Source organism: Lampris incognitus, chromosome 17 (assembly GCF_029633865.1).
Source record: "Lampris incognitus isolate fLamInc1 chromosome 17, fLamInc1.hap2, whole genome shotgun sequence".
Taxonomy (NCBI): Eukaryota; Metazoa; Chordata; class Actinopteri; order Lampriformes; family Lampridae; genus Lampris; species Lampris incognitus.
The window spans coordinates 34502366-34519982 of NC_079227.1; the positions used below are offsets into that span (position 1 = coordinate 34502366).

At 45.4% G+C, this 17617-nt stretch overlaps 1 protein-coding gene across 1 annotated transcript; it reads left to right on the plus strand.

Moving 5' to 3' along the window:
* Nucleotides 1-1266: 1266 nt before the first annotated feature.
* Nucleotides 1267-16871, plus strand: LOC130127858 (upstream-binding factor 1-like protein 1). Its single transcript, XM_056297578.1, has 16 exons — nucleotides 1267-1438; nucleotides 3661-3836; nucleotides 5993-6076; nucleotides 8050-8205; nucleotides 9804-9868; nucleotides 10013-10124; nucleotides 10443-10561; nucleotides 11259-11397; nucleotides 11928-11969; nucleotides 12088-12117; nucleotides 14196-14257; nucleotides 14817-15006; nucleotides 15112-15159; nucleotides 15260-15331; nucleotides 15758-15823; nucleotides 15906-16871. The coding sequence occupies exons 1-16, from the start codon at nucleotides 1420-1422 to the stop codon at nucleotides 15951-15953; spliced, it is 1428 nt and encodes a 475-aa protein (XP_056153553.1). The 5' UTR covers nucleotides 1267-1419; the 3' UTR covers nucleotides 15954-16871.
* Nucleotides 16872-17617: the final 746 nt, after the last annotated feature.

Consider the following 17617-nt stretch of genomic DNA (forward strand, 5'->3'; position numbering starts at 1 on the left):
TTGTATGGGTACCGCCACCCATTGGCATTAAGGGGAAATGAAACAACAGATAAGGTTTCAAGGAAGGCTACAAACCATAATCACAATGATTTGGTAGTTACTCTAAACCAGTGGTTCTCAACCTTTTTGGGGTCCTGGACCCCCTGCGTATTTTCGATCTACCCTGAGGACCCCTCCACCTGATCTTGGGGGAGGGGGGTTGCTATTTGATAGAAACAGTAGAAACTGCATTTTAAATTGCATTATAGCATTTATTCACTCTTTGGGGCAAAAATAAGAGCTTTCAGTTGTAACTTACATAGATATAGTTAACAAAACAGAATTCTTATGCAGTAACTTTCAGATATATGTAACAAAACAGAATATGTATTCAGTAACTTTCAGATATATGTAACAACAGAGTTTTTATGCAGTAACTTTTAACAATGCAAACGGGAGCGAGATCTCTTATTAAAATACAATAGATTACACTTGTGAAACAGATGTAATTAGAGAAAAAAGTCCTGTTACCCTTTATAGTTTATGTAGATAAAGGTCTCAGTCACATTTGAGTAAAATAATCCTATTTCTATAAATGTCATAGGATCTTTCTTTTAAAGATATTTTATTTTCACGGACCCCTTGCAATTACACCACAGACCACTAGGGGTCCGCGGACCCCCGGTTGAGAAACACTGCTCTAAACAAAACAAAAATAAAGAGCATTGTTAAGCACAGATTGAAGGAAAGGCAATGGAAGGAGGAGAGGAAGGACGATGGTTTTACACAGTTCAAATGAGGTGTGCAGGAAGGAGAGATGAGACAATACTTTCAAGACTCAGATTTGGACACACCGGACTAAACAGTACACCTTTCAAAATAGGCGAACACAATACAGGCAGGTGTGACTCCTGTGGGCAGGAAGAAACAGCATGTTATGATACGCTGTCAGAAACACGAGGCAGAAAAATAAAAGTACAATTTGATTTAGTAGATACAGAAGCATTCAGTTGAGTGTTATAAAATCTTGTTTCAGTTTCTTAGAGTAACTACTTTGATTCAGAAAATTTGAGGGTTTTTTGTTTTATTTGTTGGGGGGGGGGGGGTAGCGTATAAATAAGACGTCTGATCCACACTCTATACCAGTTGGTGGCGGTAATGCGCCAATTCGTTGTTTGCCAACTGCCAATAAACAGCGCGAAGAAGAGGAAGAAGAAGACGCAAACGCCAAAGCGGACGAAGAAGAAGCAAAAGCAGCGTGATTATTTTTTTTTTAAACTCCGGCAGATAAACTGGTCGACTATCTAGCGTTTCTTCCTGGTTGTCATCAGAACTTTATCGAAAGCTTCATTTTGCCTTACCAACGGTTGGCCTGGCGTTATATCAGAGTAATTCTCCACAGCTGTGACAGAACTTTGATCGATGGGATACTAAGTTCAGATGGAGGCTGAAGAACCAGGTAGGCTCATATGGGGTGTCAGTCTGGCCATGCCGGCTGGCCACCAACACCAATGCCCGTCTGAAAGACGACCTGGATCCACGATGGGTGAAAAGACACGCGCAGACGCTCGTGAGATGTTAGTGCTCGCTCTGTGGAGATGACGTGTTGGGCTAGAAACACGCTTAACGCAAACCCACAGCTCAGACTATACATATATACTAGACCAGTGCTTCTCAACCTTTTTGAGGTCCTGGACCCCCCCCTGCGTATTTTTGATCTACCCTGAGGACCCCTCCACCTGATCTTGGGGGAGGGGGGTTGCAATTTGTAGAAACAGTAGAAACTGCATTTTAAATTGCATCATAGCATTTATTCACTCTTTGGGGCAAAAATAAGAGCTTTCAGTTGTAACTTAGATATAGTTAACAAAACAGAATTCTTATGCAGTAACTTTCAGATATATGTAACAAAACAGAATATGTATTCAGTAACTTTCAGATATATGTAACAAAACAGAATATGTATTCAGTAACTTTCAGATAGATGTAACAAAACAGAATATGTATTCAGTAACTTTCAGATATATGTAACAACACAGAATATGTATTCAGTAACTTTCAGATATATGTAACAAAACAGAATTCTTATTCAGTAACTTTCAGATATATGTAACAAAACAGAATATGTATTCAGTAACTTTCAGATAGATGTAACAAAACAGAATATGTATTCAGTAACTTTCAGATATATGTAACAACAGAATTTTTATGCAGTAACTTTTAACAATGCAAACGGGAGCGAGATCTCTTATTAAAATACAATAGATTACACTTGTGAAACAGATGTAATTAGAGAAAAAAGTCCTGTTACCCTTTATAGTTTAGGTAGATAAAGGTCTCAAGTCACATTTGAGTAAAATAATTCTATTTTTGGTACATGACAATAGGATGTAAGAAGGTCCTGGGTTCGAGCCCCGGGGTAGTCCAACGTTGGGGGTCGTCCCGGGTCGTCCTCTGTGTGGAGTTTGTATGTTCTCCCCGTGTCTGCGTGGGTTTCCTCCCACAGTCCAAAGACATGTAGGTCAGGTGACTCGGCCGTACTAAATTGTCTGTGTGTGTGTGTGTGGGGGGGGGGGTCCTGTGATGGATTGGCGGCCTGTCCAGGGTGTCTCCCCGCCTGCCGCCCAGTGACTGCTGGGATAGGCTCCAGCATCCCCACGACCCTGAGAGCAGGATACGCGGCTTGTATAATGGATGGATAGTAAATACAGAAAACAGTGCCATGGGGGCCAGATCATTAACAGAAATCACAAATCAGCTTATAAAGGCTACATACATAACACAAGAATTTTACTCTCTTGTATACTGAGGCGTAACAAATGAAATGAGCAGTCGCACGAGGTGGAGCAAGCTCGTCGAATTTCCTCACTGGCCCCCGGAAATACTCGGAGGTGCTTCGTCTCGTCCATCTCGCGCATAGGATGGATGAGGCTGGTATATTCGCCGTTGACAGCCCTTGTGCGCTTCAGTCCCCCCCACCCCACCCCACCCTCCTATTCAGCAAATACAAAACAACGCACTCTTCCGCTGTTGACATGTCTATCAATGAACTTTCCTACTTCCTCAGAACTTCCTACGTTCCACCAACAAAGCCCCCAATAGCGCCCCCTCAGTATCTTACGTTTATTACCGCCAGATCAACGCATGACTGCGTCCGCCCTACGTCTGCCTTCCGGTGATGCCTGCGTTTGCGTGTTTGCGTCAAGTATGTTTCTAGCCGGGCGGCACGGTGGTGCGGTGGTTAGCGTGGTCGCCTCGCAGCAAGAAGGTCCTGGGTTTGAGCCCCGAGGTAGTCCAACCTCGGTGGGTCATTCCGAGTCATCCTCTGTGTGGAGTTTGCAGGTTCTCCATGGGTTTCCTCCGGGGGCTCCGGTTTCCTCCCAAAGACATGTAGGTCAGGTGACTCGGCTGTACTAAATTGTCCCTAGGTATGAATGTGTGTGTGTGTGGGCCCTGTGATGGCCTGGCAGCCTGTCCAGGGTGTCGCCCCGCCTGCCGCCCAATGACTGCTGCAATAGGCTCCAGCATCCCCATAACCATGAGAGCAGGAAGAGTGGTTCAGATAATGGATGGATGGATGGATGGATGTTTCTAGCCTTAACATCTGTCGAGTATGCTACGTCTGGGCATGGATATCTACTCTGTCTGCTCTCTTTCTGTGACTGTTATTTGGCTATATAGTCTGGACCAAATATGACCTGGAAAGGCTCCTGCACGCTATGAAACAGAACTTACCTGGAAGTTTCCGAAGAAGCCCATACAGCAAGGGACAGAGTAGTGTTGACTGGCGGAAGGTGGCCTTCGGCCCTTTTTCTTCTGAAGAATGTTGGAAAAAGTGGCTACAGATTTCTCAGAAGGTAAGTCACAGGTTGAAGTTTGACATTATAGCGTATCTTCAGATAAATCCGTAAATAACCTACTGCTTTCATTGACTGCTTTGGAAATGTTTAGTGATTAAAAAAAAATCACAGCCATGTAAAAGGTCAAATCAAGTCCAAAAATATCTGGAAAGTTAGATCAGGGTTTAGAAATCAAATGACTGATACTAATATGGACACGTGGGGCTGACGGTATAAATGGTCATTCACAACCTTAAGTAAAGGTGCCCTACCATTGGGAAATATCGCCTTGACATCAAATGATATTTCGGTTAAGAACTTTCGGTTTGTGTGTCTGTTTTTCTGTTTGCAGCAATGCTTAAAGAGAGTTTGTGATATTTTAGTATAATAATGCCACACTTGCTAATGGCCTCCGCTCCTGAAGGTCATCGGCTTTGTTAAAACTTGCTGACTTCTATGGTGATACTCGAGTCCGACTCGAGTCCTGATATTCAGGACTCGTGACTTGACTTGGGCTTGAGCGCTGATGACTCGGATGTGGGCTTGGACTCGAGCATTGACTGCATTCAGACTCGGAAGTTGGAGATGAGTACTCTGACTTGTTAATTGATCAAGACTGTTTTGTTTTTTGTAATAGGCCCTAATAATTTGGCATACGATATTGATAGCTATATTCGTTTTTTAATTGTAATAATTATTTGTATGTCAGCTTTTTTACGGTGTCAGAGTGGAGCACTGGAGCCCATCTTGGAACTCGACTCAGACTCAACCTTGATGACTCGGACTTGGACTCAGGTAATGGGGACTTGGACTCTAATTCGAGTCCTGGACTCGAACACTGGGGACTCAAGACTCGACTCGGACTCGAGGTTTAGTGACTCGACTACAACACTGCTGTAAACTCCGTTGGGGTTTGACCACTCTAAATCCCAGACGACTTTAAATCTCAGAGATCCGTTCAAAAATGGAGCCAAGTTGCCAGGGCTTTTTTGTCGGCTCCATCCCCACTGCAGGACTGAACCGGAGACTTTCGCTTTTCACGTTGGCAAACGTCTCCTATAAGTTTGCTTTGCCATATCTGCTTGCTAGTCTGAGCAGCTTTGCTTCTTCATACTTGCTGCTATTTTTGTTTTTCTTTAGTATTGGCTAGGGCTAGGGGTGGGACGATAATGGCTCGAATTCCGAACCGTTCGATAAGGCCTTCACGGTTCGAGACGCACCCCGTTTCGCGAGGTCGTGTGTTATTTGAACGGCTGGGATTTCCAGGAACAATTTATTGTCATTTCGGTAACACTTTAGTATGGGGAACATAAAAAAACTGAATTACTAGTGAATTAGTAATGATCAAGATGTCACTTTAGTATGGGGAACATATTCTAAGTAACAACAACTTAATTTAGAGTAATGTAACACTATGAACACTTGTAGTTTTGTGTGTTGTTATGTAAGAACAGACCATATTCATTAAGTGTTAGTAAGGGAGAATAACTCTTCTTGTGGTACTACCACCTTATAAAGGCCATACTAAGCAAAGCATATTGAGATGGTACTACTAATAAGCAATAATTCTGAGGTTATAGAGGGAAAACTCATAGTTAATGGCTTACTGGTTGTATAATAAGGCCATGCAGAATAAGGCATTGATGAGTACGTAATAATGACCAATTAAGAGCCAATATGTTGCTAATTTGCATGCTAATAAGCACCTAATTAATGGTGACTACGTTCCCCATACTAAAGTGTTACCGTCATTTCTTACATGTTGTGTACACAAAGAAAAGACATTTCGTTTCTCCCGGCCAACAGCAGTGCAACACAAAAAACACACGTCCGAAATTTCCCCAAAAACGACACCACCAAAAACAGAGAGAACAAAGCAACTAAACAACAAAAAATCGTCCCACCCCTACTATTAGCTGTTATGGTGAATACGCGAAACGCTGTATTGTTTTTCCAAGGAAAATCTGGCCAACTGTTGCTGTTAACGTGAACAGCTCGATATCCATGAATTAGCCATTGTCTTAAGTATGCCAGGCATGGAAAGTATGAAGGACACTTGTTTGCATGTAAATCAAGGAACAAGTGTTCTTTAACACGTGAAGGTGTCCCTTTAAATCAGAATACTTTATCATCCCCGAGGGGAAATTGGGTAACCCGTGCCTTTATTTTTTTAGATCAGCAAGATTCGCAGTCTCCCAGAACTCATTGGTCACGCCGAGGGTGCCATTGCCAACCCTTTCAGGGGGACAAACTGTGAGGTGAGAATCAAAGAAGGTTGAATCAGTTCATCTGGACACGACGTTTATTGACAGATGTTTCATCATTCATCTAATTGACCTCTTCCAGCCTAAACAGACTGCAGGTATCCCCGCCCTTATAAACACTACAGCTGCATAACGACGGAAACCAACAACCACTTTCATATGCAAATATGGGTGTGACCATTAACTCGAGTCACAACGGCCATGTGTACTATTCACAGGATTTAGGGACGTTTGCAGTCAAAGCATTGTAAGGGCCCACACACACCAAACCGACTAGCAGCGATGAGGGCCTACTGTTACGTCGCCTCACCTCGCCTGCCGTCTGGGCAAAAAAAGTAGCACTTGAACGCACCACAAAGACTACAGCCAACGGCCCTGTTTCGCTATCTTAGCACCGATTAGCTAAGCTGAACAGCCAATCGGAGTGAGCGCTCTTACTGATGGGCTCAGCCGATTCAGCACGCTGAATCGGCCGAAAAGCTGCCCACAGGGGTCCGATTAGTGCCAACAGTGCGGGACACACCACAAAAACTAGGGTCACAGATGCTCACCAACATTGTCGGCCTTGTGTGTCAGGGCCCTAAGATGGAGACAGATGCATAATGACTGAAACCAACGACCAGTTTCATATGCAAATATGGGCGTCACCATTAACTGGAGTTTCAATGGCCATGTGTACTGTTCACAGAGGATTTGGGAATGTTTGCAGTCACAGCATTGTAAGATGGCGACTGATGTACTCTTAGCCACCCCCCTCCCCCACCAGTTCAGAGATGGTCGTTCCCTCTTCACGTAGATGGCCTCTTTGACTCCCCATTCAAACCAGCATTCCCCCCCCTATCAAGGATGTGCACATCCTCATCCTTGAAAGAGACCTGTAGATGGGTGTAGACTGCGGAGTCCTGGCCTGTCTTGTTAGCTCTCCTGTGGTGTGCCATTCTCTTGGCCGCTGGCTATTTAGTTTCCCAATGTACAAGTCGCTGCAATCCTCCTGGCACTTTATCACAATGCTGTGACAAAGGTGTCGTGACACAGGATGTTTATTTACATTGAGGTGACATGCTGATGGACTTCTCCACAATCCACAGTCCATATACATCTGCTTTCATCCTTCGTGGCATCGTCTGTATGTATTTTCTCCGTTTGATACTTGTCTTTACTTATATTTAGATACCGTTAATGCTATTTAGTCACCATATTGTTCAGTTAATTAGAACATAAGGCGGAACGAGTCAGGCCAGGACTCTGGAGTCTACACCCATCTACAGGCCAGTAGCCACTCTTTCAAGGAGGGGGATGCGCACATCCTCGATAGGGAGGAACACCGGTTGGAACAGGGAGTCAAAAAGACCATCTATGTGAAGAGGAAACGACCATTCCTGAACCGCGGGGGGCAAGAGTGCATCTTTCGCCATTTTACAATGCTGTAATTGCAAAAATTCCCAAATCCTCTGTGAATAGTACACATGGCCATTGAAACTGTAGTGAGCGGCCACACCCATATTTGCATATGAAACTGGTTGTTGGTTGCGGTTGTTATGCCACTGTATTGTTTTTAAGGGTGGGGATACCTGCAGTCAGTTGAAACTCAAGATATCACTTAGATGAGTGATGAAACGTATCTATCAATAGAGGTTGTGTCCAGAGGAACCGATTCTTTGATTGGGAGGTTTGTTTCGTGTTTGAAATGTTGTGGGGGTTTACATAAAGGAGGTTTATAATTGGTAACTTGTACATTACAAATGTAGTCTGGAATATTAACGTCCTTGCAGACAATGCAGTGAAATGAGTCCTTGACCCTGGTACTCCAAATGGTTGGCTACTACATTTATTCTGTTCAGCTTTATTTATTTATGTTTTACTTTAAGAGTTGACTGCATGACCTAAGGACCACCAACAGCAGCTGTACATTATTCAGTGAGATATCAGATATTTTACAAGTTGATTGTGAATAATCTTTCCTGCAGATCTATCCAGATTTCCCGAAGAAACCCTATCCTTCAAATAAGATCTTTATGCTGGAAAATCTGGAGAAGTTGAAGAGAAAGAACCCACGCTTGAGCCGACAAAAACTTCGGACCTTGGCAAATTATGAATACTACAAGCTCCCCAAACATAAAAAGGTACAGTTTGAGAGCTGTAGAGAGATCACAGTTCCTGCTGGTTATTGTGTCACAGATTATTAGCGTCTTTGATAATTTGTTACTAAATATCTAAACTGCATTACAAGAGTTGAGTCAGTTCATCTGGACACGACGTTTGTTGGGAGAAATCTTTCATCACTCATCTAATGCCCCTTTTCCACTACATGGTACCAGCTCGACTCATCTCAACTGGACTCGCAGAGTGTCGTTTTCCATTAGCGTAACAGTACCCCCTCAGTGTAGATGGTCTGCATTGATTTTGGCACCCGCGCCGGTTTTTTTGGAAGCTCGACCAAGGTGGTACCAGAAAAGTGGTATCAGTTACCATAATGCCGGCACTTTCCGGTAATGGAAAACGAAAAAAGTCGAGTCGAGTTGAGGCAGTACCACATAGGGGAAAAGGGGCATTAGTGACCCCTTAAGTCTCACCTGACTGCAGGTATCCCCACGCTTATAAACAATACAGTTGTACAACGACCAAAACCAATTATCAGTTTCATACGCAAATTACCGTGACCATTAAGTAGAGTTACAAAGGATTGGGGAATAGTTGCAATCACAGCATTGTAAGATGGCAACGGATGTACTCTTAACCCCCCGTTGGTTCAGAGGTGGTTGTTCCCTCTACACATAGATGGCCTCTTGGACTCAGGAATCAGGAAAAATGTATTTGTCATTTCATATTACATACACAAAAGAAACAAAATTCCGTTTCCCCAGCCCACAGCAGTGCAACACAGTCCAAAAACTCCGCTGTCCAGAGAAGGAAGACCAGCCAGGATGACTGTCGGAATTGCCGGTCTGCATGGGCTAGCAGTTAGCTTAGCCTGCCCCGCTTCCACGTCCCGTCAAACTGCCCTCAGCAGTGTTTCCCCCTCGGGCGCAGCTCCAGACAGGTGGCTGGGCCTATCGGATGCAGCAGACCAGGCTCCCCAAGCCGTTGCAACGCCAGCTCTCCAGCCAGACACCCTCGACACACCTCCCCCGCACTCCACACGACGACACAAACGCAGACGCAGATGAAAAACGCTGCACAGTCGATGCTAGGCGAGGCCGCCGCCAGACCGTCTTGGTTTTTCCTCTCGGGGCAGGGCCGTGGGCTAGCGGTTAGCTTAGCCTGCCCCGCAGCAGACCAAGCTCTCGCAGCCGATCCAGCGCCAGCTCTCCCAGCAAGACGAAATCAATGATCAAAATAAAAACTTCACGCGATAACACACATTGAGATGCAAGACGTATAGATGTGGACGAAGATGCTGCATAATCGGCACCGGGTGAGGCCGCCACAAACGCGAGTCCGCGCCGTCATCTTCCCACACCCCCCCCCCCCCCCCCATTTAAACCAACGTTCCTCAGGAGGAACTGATTCAACTCTCTGGTATTTCCTTACCTGGATTACTGAGCATGCGTCGAGACCTTCAACTACATCATATCCTGTCTGTTTGCCACCCTGTCCGATGTTGGAGTGGATCTACTACGCAGCTTTCCAGCGATGCTGCTCAAAATAACTTTAAAGCTCAAGTATGGATCTTTTCAACGAGGTGTCTAAATAATTTTTTTCTTCTATTTATTTCCCACAGGCCAAGTATGTCAATAAATTCCTGGTTGCAGATGGAGAATATCAGGAGAGGCTACAGCAGCTCAGGTAGCTACTGTCACACCAACGTTTCACTCGGGTTGTTGCTTCTTTGGGGAGATCTTCCATTTTGCTTCAGTAATGCTGTAGGAACTTGGCTATACCCTTTTATGCTTCGCGTCAGCACCTACGGAATCTTTTTTTTTCTTTCAGGAAACAATTTCGCCCAGGTGCACATTTGCAGAAGCGCTGTTTAGCCCCAACACCCAAAACACCCGTTACACCTCGTAAGCTCGAGAGAGCTGTCCCGCCTACCGGTCCCAACGTAAGTGAACGTCATATCGGACAGTCCTCCTCTCAGAGATGGCTCGCATTTCATCTTTATTTTTGGTAAATCGCTGTTTATTTGTACCGGTAAAGTATGAGTGACTGGGCAATAGAGGTCCTAAAAACGCACATTCTTAGGCAGACAAAGAGATTTCAAAAGTAGTCATTTTTCTTGCTTAGTGGAGTTGGTGAACACACACACACACACACATGTATGCACACAGAATAAGCAAATTCCAGATATACTGCTGAATTGACTCTCAAGGTATAATAGTCTCAAACAGAAATTTTCACAATAATCTTCCTCTTTTGGCAGCAGCAAGACCAGCATGTTAAGTGTAAGACTGACACTTCCACCGAGGAGGAGACTCTGAGTTCTTGCAGCGACACGGGACCACTGACCTCCGGAGGGGGCATGCCTGTCAAACCTCCTCTGTGAGCACTATCTGGCACTGGCGAAGTTCTTTCAGATATTTACACCACAAAGCCTGACCTCACCGTTAATGAAATCCAATATGCTGGCCATCCGGGTGGTGTGGCGGTCTGTTCCGTTGCCTACCAACACGGGGATTGCCGGGTTCGAATCCCTGTGTTACCTCCGGCTTGGTCAGACTTCCCCACAGGCACAGCTGGCCGTGTCTGCGGGTGGGACGCCAGATGTTGGCGTGTGTCCTGGTCGCTGCACTAGCGCCTTCTCCGGTCGATCGGGGTGCCTGTCCTGGAGGAGGGGGGACTCGGGGGAATAGTGTGATTCTCCCACGCAGTACGTCCCCCTGGCGACACTCCTCACTGCCAGGTGAAAAGAAGCGGCTGGCGACTCCACATGTATGGGAGGAGGCATGTGGTAGTCTGCAGCCCTCCCCGGATCGGCAGAGGGGGTGGAGCAGCGACCAGGACGGCTCGGAAGAGTGAGATAATTGGCCAAGTACAATTGAGGAGAAAAGGGGGGGGGGTGAAACCCAGCGTTACACTTACAGCAAGCTAAATCACAAAGCAATTACACTTAGTCCACAGTGTATTTATTTACATTGCAGGAAACTAGGGGCTGATGGCCCTGCAGCCAGATGGTGCTGCTGTTAAAAGTGTGTATGTGTGTGTGTGTGTGTGTGTGTGTTTGCATGGACATGTTTAGCAACGGCTTTGTCATCTTCAGTAAGAAGCTCCGGTCCTCAAAAAGCTGCTCCGGTAAAGTTTCGACAACCGTTTGCGCCCAACGTTGGCGACAACTGACTAACCAACAGAGGGACAAGTATAATGGACTGTGTTTAAAGGTTTGAACGCACACAGACCCGTAGGACTGAATTCCAAATTATCAATTGTCACACAGTGCACACATCGCTGTAATGCCCCTTTTCCACTACATGGTACCGACTCGCACGGATAACTAGAGTCGTTAGCCCTTGACTAAAGGGTCGGACCCCTTTAGTCGACTAGTTAACGTAGTCGCCCGTGGTGCGGGAGACCCGGGTTCGCGTCCCGGCTGCGGCGGATTCCCGGCCGCCCCCGGAGTACCCTACAAGCTGGTCTGCATTGATTTTGGTACCCGCTCCTGGTTTTTTTTTGGAACCTCGACGAAGGTGGTACCAGTAAAAGTGGTCACAGTTACCAAAACGCCAGTACTTTGCAGTAATGGAAAACGAAAAAGTCGAGTTGGGTCGAGCCGGTACCATGTGGTGGAAAAGGGGCATAAGACAAAGTTATTTCTCCAACTACATTCATCAAATGACCTGACGTTTATCCCGTTGTGTTGTCGTAAAAACAAGTGATGCTCGGCATGTTATTGTGTGGTTGTGTCTTGCAGCTGAGGGAAGAATATGCCGTCAAGCTGAAGGAATATCTCAGTGTAAGTCATATTTAATGAAGCGCCGGCTCGCTGATTGCTGCATGTAGGCTAATCTTGATGTAGATATGTAATGACGTTGCACAATGGCAAAATTGATGGTGTGTGTTTGTCCTTCTAGAGTTTGCCGGAGGAAGAGCAGCAGAAAATGGTAAAGGAAAATGGCTTTGTTCTGATTTTTTTTTTGGTTCTGATTCGTTGTCGTTGTGTTGTTGATTGTTTGTTTGTTGAATTGTTTGTTTTTTGTTTTTGTTGTTTTGTTTGTTTTTGGGAGGTTTGTTGTTGTTGTTGATTGATTGTTTGTTCCTTATCTGGTGTGAGGGTCTAAAGGGCAGGATGTTGTCAGGGTTCCCACGCCTCCTGGAAAACCTGGAAATCCTGGAAATTTTTAGACTAGTTTTCCAGTCATGGAAAACACCTGTAAATTCAAAAACGTATAAAATGTCCTGGAAAGAGTCATCAGATCCTGGAAAATTATAAAATTATACAGTTATACAGGGCTCACAGCTGCAGCGCCACCTGTGTTTGGAAGGCAAAACAGGTATTAAACATGCAAAACAAGGCTTTGATTAACACGGTGTTTATGCAACATCAACACATTTTGTGCATTGTTAGCCTGTTGTTAGCATGTTCATGTTTTTACATTTAAAACATCACTCTTAGGTGAACTGTGAGCAACAGCAAACATGTATATAAGCCCTTGACTATGTCCTTGAAAAATCCTGGAAAATGATTTCCTTGAAAGAGTGGGAACCTTGTGTTGTGTTGCTGTAAGGCCCCTTGAGGCAAATTTGTAATTTGCGGTATTGGGCTGTACAAGTAAAACTGACTTAACTTGACATTGGGAGGCTTGAACAAGCTCTGGTCAGTGATTTTGACTCATCAGTTCATAGTTCCCATACTGAAAAGTAATGTCTGGAATGTCCAGAAGAGTATCCTCGAGAAAGCCCTGGTGCTGTAGACCCACTGTCATCTGACATATTTTAGTCACTCCGATCAGACATCCCAGATAGCAAAGTATCTTTGGCCCAAATATGGTCCACGTCTGCAGTTATCTTATGGCCCACATTTAGACTTGAATGACAACGTTGACTCAGCCACAGGTCCACCTTATATGGCCCACATAGTATGTGCTGGAACCCAAGTCAAGCCCGGTTCATTACATTTGGGCCACGTCTGGCCCACACAACAGTTTCCCGTACCTTAACTGAGCCGCAAGTACCACAAGTAACCCAGATTAGGCCCAAATGTGTCTGCTATCTGGGATGGTCCTTCTATCCAGGATCACAAAAACTATCTTAGTAGCCGAACTCACAGTGCCCAGGGAGGGACAGGCTAGCCATCTCTCACCAACAGAAGAAAGCCAAGTACTGGGATTTGATTGATGAAGCTCTTGTCAACGGATGGTACGCAACCTTGTTTCCCATCGAAGTCGGCAGCCGTGGTTTCCCAGCAACATCAGTGCGCCATTTCCTGCAGAAGATGGGTTTGGAACCCAGACGACTGAGGCAAGCCATTGGAGCGATAGCCACGGCAGCTGAGACCAGCTCAAGACGGTTGTGGTTGATGAGAGCCCGCAGTTGGAACCCTTCTGCAGGTGAAGGCTAATTTGGTCTTTGCTGCCCCACTCAGGCGAGGCGTACAGGCTAAGGGGCGAAACACTTGTGACCCCGAGATACCTGCTGAAGACGCAGAAGGGTTCACTGCAATGCGAGTGCTCTGACCACCCTTCCACCGAGGAATACCATCAAGAGGAGTAACACGCAACATCCTCGGTAGCTCCTGCAGCTTCTGCTTGTAGCGAAGCGTCTCTGATATTTATTTCATCAGTATTTATAATGTGATCTGACTGCAGCTATAAAGTAAAATGACATTACAGTCCGGCTGCAATGAGCATCCGTCATAATAAAAACCAACACCCAAATGCAGGATTCACAGTGTATGGATTCTCGAAGAACCCTGGCAGTTGCTTTAGACTTCAGATGATGGAATCGATTAAAAATGGAAGGAAAACTGCAAAAACACAGACACGGGAAGAACATGCAAACTCCACACAGAAAGGACCTGGGATGACCCCCAAGGTGGGACAAACCTGGGGTTCGAATCCTGGACCTTCTTGCTTGATAACTAGGGGGAATGGCATGTGGAGGGCAACTGCACTCCTGATCTCCAAAAGAACGATGTAAAGTGATCACTTGGTTATAAACTTGTCTGTGGTTAATTTTGCAGCACTCGTTGAAAGCAGTGCCCCAGTTAAGGAAATCTTGCAGTGGACCGAAGATGCCATCCTTGTGAGTGCTACTGCCTTGTATTTGACAATGCAACTAAGGGACCATGCCTCAGTTAGATGGTTGCATATCTGTAATAAAATTTGAACATCTGGGGCATCTGGGTGGCTATTCCGTTGCCTACCAACACGGGGATCGCTGGTTCGAGTCCTCGTGTGAACTCCGGCTTGGTCGGGCGTCCCTACAGACACAATTGGCCGTGTCTGTGGGTGGGAAGCCGGGTGTGAGTAGGTGTCCTGGTCGCTGCACTAGAGCCTCCTCTGGTCGGTCGGGTTGCCTGTTCGGGGGGGAGAGGGGGGTAGCATGATCCTCCTACGTGCTACGTCCCCCTGGTGAAACTCCTCACTGTCAGGTGAAAAGCAGCGGCTGGTGACCCTACATGTATCGAAGTAGGCATGTGGTAGTCTGCAGCCCTCCCCAGATCGGCACAGGGGGTGGAGCAGCGACCGGGACAGCTCGGAAGAGTGGGGTAATTGGCCGGATGCATTTGGGGCGAAAAAGGGGGAATATATATATATATATATTTATTTATTTATTAACTGAATTGCTCTTCTTCATGCAGGTTAGGTAGTGCCTTATACTATAGAGAGAAAATTGAACTCCTGAGGGAACGGTTCCCGAATGCGAAGGAACGTCTTGCCGAGGCCACTCAAATGTGGGCGAACCTCTCTGCCGCGGAGAAGAGCGTGTACTATCAGGCATCACGGAAGAACTTCCAGAAGTTTATACTTGATCAACAGCAGTATTTCGATGTAGGAGGAAACACTTCCATCTCACTCCAGTAGATTACATGTGTGGTGATGTAGGCCTAACTCTTATCCTCAGGAAGGTAACGGTCAAATCTTTGCATTTTTCAGGCACTTACAGCTGAGGAGCAGGCACGCTATGTGAAGGAAAACCAACGAGTAAGAATACACATTCAAGTACCTAATTTTTGGAAGGGTGTTTTATTTGGGTTTTTGTTTTAGTTTTTTTTTTTATTTTGTGATGCATTTCTCATTCCAGAAGTCAAGATATCTTAAACTTCAAAAAAAGAAAGATTGTCTCAAAAAAGAAGAGAGGCCACACAGAACATCTGTAAGTTGACACGTGCACAGCGGGATGATAAATGTCTTGATATAACAGTCCCAACCGATCATCTGCAAGGATGAATATCCGCTAACAGTCGGTCTTGGTTGTGCAAGACGCCTCAGGTTTGAAGTAAAATGCATTGTAGCCGAAGAGACCACCCCCCTGGCCTTAGCTAGATTGTAACCAGCTATCACAAATGTTAAAAAAGGGAATTGGATTGGCTCCCTGATCACTCCATTTGAGATTTTAGTTTGCGGTTCAACTCTATCTATTGTAAGTACTGAATGGATGACTTATTCCCTAAGTTATGGTGTGAATAAACACTGTGTACACTGGGGGGGGGGGTGCACTGCTGGGTCTTTGCACACAACATTCCTCTTGAGGTTTAAAGAAGCTCCAGAATAAAAATCCATGTCTGTTCATCACACACAGGATTCCGAAGACGAAGACATTCTGGACATCAGCAGCAACGAAGAGAAATATTCTGATTCAGCTGAGGTTAGTAGCAGGAACACAGCCCGCCTCTTATTTTGCAAACATCTGTCCTGAGTGTGAAGAATAATTGTGTGTTGCTGTGCAGGAGCAAGAGTCAGAAGAGTTTGAGATGACTTTTTGGGGTATGAGATGATGGACTGCAACGGAAGCTCCGGAGCCACCTTCGGCTCAGATGTGGACTCTTGACCGTCTTGGAGCGCCTTTGAGAGTAAGCCTGTGATCCGGGGCTTACGACTCAGGTGTGACGCTGTTGTAGTGGTTTCAAGCAGATCCTTGGGGACCACCAGTACTACTGAGCTGTGTTCGAAATTGCCCCCTATTTGCTATATCGTCTTCTTTTGGCTGTTCCTGTCAGGGGGTCACCAAAGCAGATCATCTGTTTCCATCTCTTCCCGTCCTCTGCCTTTTCCGCTGTCGCGCCAACCACCTGCATTTCCTCCCTCACCACATCCATTAATGGCGGCAGATGTGCTCTTAGGCCCCCCTCCCCCTCGGTTCAGGGATGGTCGTTCCCTCTTCACTTAGATGGCCTCTTTGACTCCGTTCTCGTACATCTGTCGCAAATTTTACAATGTTGTGATTGCAAAAATTGCCAAATCCTCTGTGAATAGTACACATGGCCGTTGTAACTATAGTTAATTTTCACACCCTTATTTGCATATGAAACTGGTCGTTGGTTTTGTTCGTTGTACAACTGTTTTGTTTATAAGCATGGGGATACCTGCAGTCAGTTGAGACTTAAGGGGTCACTAATGCCCCTTTTCCACGACGTGGTACTGCCTCAACTCGACTCAGTTTTTTTCGTTTTCCATTACTGGAAAGTGTCGACATTATGATAACTGATACCACTTTTCTGGCACCACCTTTGTCGAGCTTCCAAAAAAACTGGCACGGGTACCAAAATCAGTGCAGACCAGTTACACTGAAGGGGTACTGTTACGGTAATGGAAAACGACACTCTGCGACTCGAGTTGAGTCGAGTTGTGCTGGTACCACGTGGTGGAAAAGGGGCATTAGATGAGTGATGAAATGTTTCTTTCTCAATAAACGTGTCCAGATGAACTAGTTCAACCTTCTTTGATTTTCTTACCTGGATTATTGAGCACGCATAAAGCCATTTCCATCCTTTACGCAAAATCCACCACCATCTGTCCTTCCACCTTCCTCTCCTTGACACCATACCTACCCATCACCTCCTCATCACTTCTGTTCCCTTCTCCAATGTGCCCATTGAAGTCCGTGCCAATCACCACTCTCTCCTCCTTGGGTACGCTCTCCACCACTTCATCCAACTCACTCCTGAATTCTTCTTTCTCGTCCGTCTTGCGGAGCATGTGCACTGACAACATTCGTCATCGGCTCATTCATCAAGGGTGGAGGAGTTGCTTTATACGTTGACCAAAACTGTAATAGTAGATCTGTCAATAGTATGTCACGAGTAGTAGTAGACAATATCATGGAATGCATTACTGTAGAAACAGAACTAGAGAAACCAAAAAACATGCTAATAAGCTGTGTATACAAGAACTCCAGGGTCATGTATCGATACATTTAGGGAAACCTTATTGCAAATGTTTGAGAACATAAATAATAAGAAAATGGTTGTTGTTTGCGGGGACTTCAATATTGGTTTGTTAAACCCACTTGAACACAGTACTACTACGGAATTCATTAATTCAGTGTACAGTAGGAGCCTGTGTCCCTCAATCACACGTCCGACCAGAATGACAACTCACAGTGCTACACTAACTGATAATTAATTCACTAATGTCATTGATAGGAAAGTAATAAGTGGGC